This window comes from Cynara cardunculus (genome assembly GCF_001531365.2).
Source record: "Cynara cardunculus var. scolymus isolate 2C chromosome LG 13, CcrdV1, whole genome shotgun sequence".
Lineage (NCBI taxonomy): Eukaryota > Viridiplantae > Streptophyta > Magnoliopsida > Asterales > Asteraceae > Cynara > Cynara cardunculus.
The window spans coordinates 36,274,626-36,277,227 of record NC_037540.1 but is presented as its reverse complement, the minus strand read 5'-3'; the positions used below and the strand labels follow the sequence as shown (position 1 = coordinate 36,277,227).

Below are 2,602 nucleotides of genomic sequence, written 5' to 3'. Positions count from 1 at the left end.
TTTATCCGAATAAGCGTTCAATAAACGATCTTTTTTTTAATACTTATAATATTTTTCTGTAACTTATTATATTTTGAAATTAACTGATTCATCCCTATTGGAAAAAATTAGAGTACTTACTATAATTTTGTCTGATTGTGTGTGTTTCTGAAAGAAATACGATATTTATTATAATTCCGTCCGATTATAAGTGTTTGGCATATCCGGACACTAGTATTAAAAAGAAGCATAAAACTCATGTCCAATTAGATGACGAGTCAAATATTACAATTTTTTTTATTAACCTGGATATTTAATCCGTTATGCGAGTCGACTAATCTCAGGATGATCATCTGCTTTGTAGATAGCTCGGAGTCACCGTATTTGAACCTCCGTAACCACAAGAGGATTCTTATTCCTTCTTAGATTTAATATTACAATTTTTTGGAGATGAATGTAAAAAAAATATTATATTAATTTAAAACAATATAAATATTAGTTCAAAGTATTTAGAAAACAATTCAAAGTATATGTCCCAACACGTCGTCTATTCTCAATAACTCCAAAACAAGCACCACATAACTCAACCACAATCATTTTTCTCACCAACCAAAACCTTTCCTAAAAATATATACATACAATACCTCTCTCTCTCTCTCTCTCTCTCTCTCTCTCTATATATATATATATATATATATATATATTATAATTCAAAATCTTTAAATTATCTTCTGGCAGATTTCGATATTTTGGTTACAAAACTTTAATCGCCATGGTATGTAGACTAGAAGACAAGTTGTCAACCAAATCGAACGTAAGCAACGAAATCATCGGCCTCGATAAACGGCTTGAGTGCTCAACAGCCGACAAAATTTCGGGCGATAACAGTGATTCTGATTCACGTACCCCGTGCCATTTCGCTTGCATGTATTTCAGCTTCCGCCATGGAGCAATGTGCATTTTCCTATCCTTCATGCATTTTTTCGACGCTGAACACAGTGTCTTGATCAACAACTCGAGTCTTTCTGTTTTTCCGACGTATATTTCAGGTAGCCGGCTAATCAGACGGATGTATTCTTGGCTAGCCTTGACCATCTCGAATTCGGCTCGAAAATTTAGCTCGACAATCACTCGTATAACCCCCTTTTTAGAATTTGAAGTGTCCAATACTTCTATATATGTGTGTTCCCCTATAAAACAAGAAAAAAAGATTTCTTTAAATTAAACGAAATCAGAAACTACAGATAAAAGTGTGATTAAAAACTTATTAACGCACATTTTTAAGTTTGACAATTGTAGAATGGTTTGGTTTATTAACGCACATTTTTAAGTTTGACAATTGTAGAATGGTTTGGTGCAGAATGATTAAGAGGCTCTCATGATATAGTGCAACATGAAAGATAATTGTTTGGTAATTGTGTACAATGGAATTAGGGCTCTTAATGGTTAGGAGAGATCTATGATACAAAATCATTCAGAGGGTTTTAGAATCATTAAGAGACAGACTTTTTTTTGCCAAACAAGATTTACTTCTTAATAATTCAAATGTTGACTCTTAATAGAACTATTAAGAGGTAAACAACAACAAACATTTCTAATATTTTATTTACCAGATTTTGTTGTAGAAATGGTGTACCTGCTGGGACTTCTTTTAGGTTCATCCACTTGGCCTTGCAGATGGCAGAGTTGTAACCCAATTTTCGTAATCGATCGGAGACTTCCCTCTGGAAACACCTCCGGCAACCATCAGCCACCGTCTTGCCACAATCACAGCAACCAACGGCTGCCGATTTCAGCTCTTTTATGATCTCTTTAGTTGCCTTTCTAATATTTGATTCGATTGAACTAGTCCTAAAAAGATGATCCTGCAAAAATATTCAACCATTATGACCCCTTGGTAAATTAGCATCTTTCGATCAAATTTCCGGCAACATTTTGCAAAATTAGAGTAAATATCTACCGTGAGAAGTTGTTCTTGAGCTTCCCAGAATGATCTGTTCTCCTCCGAATCGCAGGAATTTTCTTCTTCTTCTTCCAGCTCGCCGCTGTCGTAGCTGTTGCCGGAATTGCATGAACTTCCTGATGAGAGTTCGCTCTCTTCGAGGAACTCGAAGATCATTTCTGTCGTGCTCTCGAATTTGCCGGATCCTTTCTTGTTATCATCGGAGTTCCGGCTGGCTACTTGAGCACCGGGGCTTGCTCCGGCCATTTTTGTGCGTCTAAGTTCTAAGGGTTGAACCATGTTTTGCTTAATACTCTTACAAGGAGATCTCGTGGCTTTTATAGTAAAGTTTGGGTGGGTGAGTGGGCCCCATCCGTGTGACATGGACCAATTAAATGCTCCTTACGTCACTTTGATGTTCTTTTTACCTTTTGTTTTTGCCTACTTGGCTTGTGTTGCTTTGGATATTTTTGATATTTGACTAAACAACAAAATTACAGCTGTAAATCCAAAAAATGATGGATCGCATTGTGTAGCATCAAAGAAGGCAGCTATTTCAGTAAAGTCGTATATAAGAAATAGGGATACACCAAGGATCGACGATATGCTCATTTCGATTTCTTGTAATTATTGATGAGATTTTCTCGAGGGATCCAAGACAGTGTGTCGTGATACATGTAA

General features: G+C 36.0%; 1 protein-coding gene across 1 annotated transcript; it reads right to left on the bottom strand.

Annotated features, from left to right (window-relative positions):
* Nucleotides 1–730: 730 nt before the first annotated feature.
* Nucleotides 731–2,197, bottom strand: LOC112525919. Its single transcript, XM_025136236.1, has 3 exons — nt 1,940–2,197; nt 1,616–1,844; nt 731–1,169 (listed from the first exon to the last, which is right to left on the bottom strand). The coding sequence occupies exons 1-3, from the start codon at nt 2,186–2,188 to the stop codon at nt 733–735; spliced, it is 915 nt and encodes a 304-aa protein (XP_024992004.1). The 5' UTR covers nt 2,189–2,197; the 3' UTR covers nt 731–732.
* Between the last annotated feature and the right edge of the window lie 405 nt (nt 2,198–2,602).

Bases quoted from the DNA above. Each gene is read 5' to 3' on its own strand.
- LOC112525919 (XM_025136236.1), bottom strand. From the start codon at position 2,188: ATGGCCGGAGCAAGCCCCGGTGCTCAAGTAGCCAGCCGGAACTCCGAT. The intron at 1,845-1,939 runs GTAGATATTTAC...ATATTTTTGCAG, and splicing joins CTCAAGAACAACTTCTCACG to GATCATCTTTTTAGGACTAG. The intron at 1,170-1,615 runs GTACACCATTTC...CTTGTTTTATAG, and splicing joins CCTAAAAGAAGTCCCAGCAG to GGGAACACACATATATAGAA.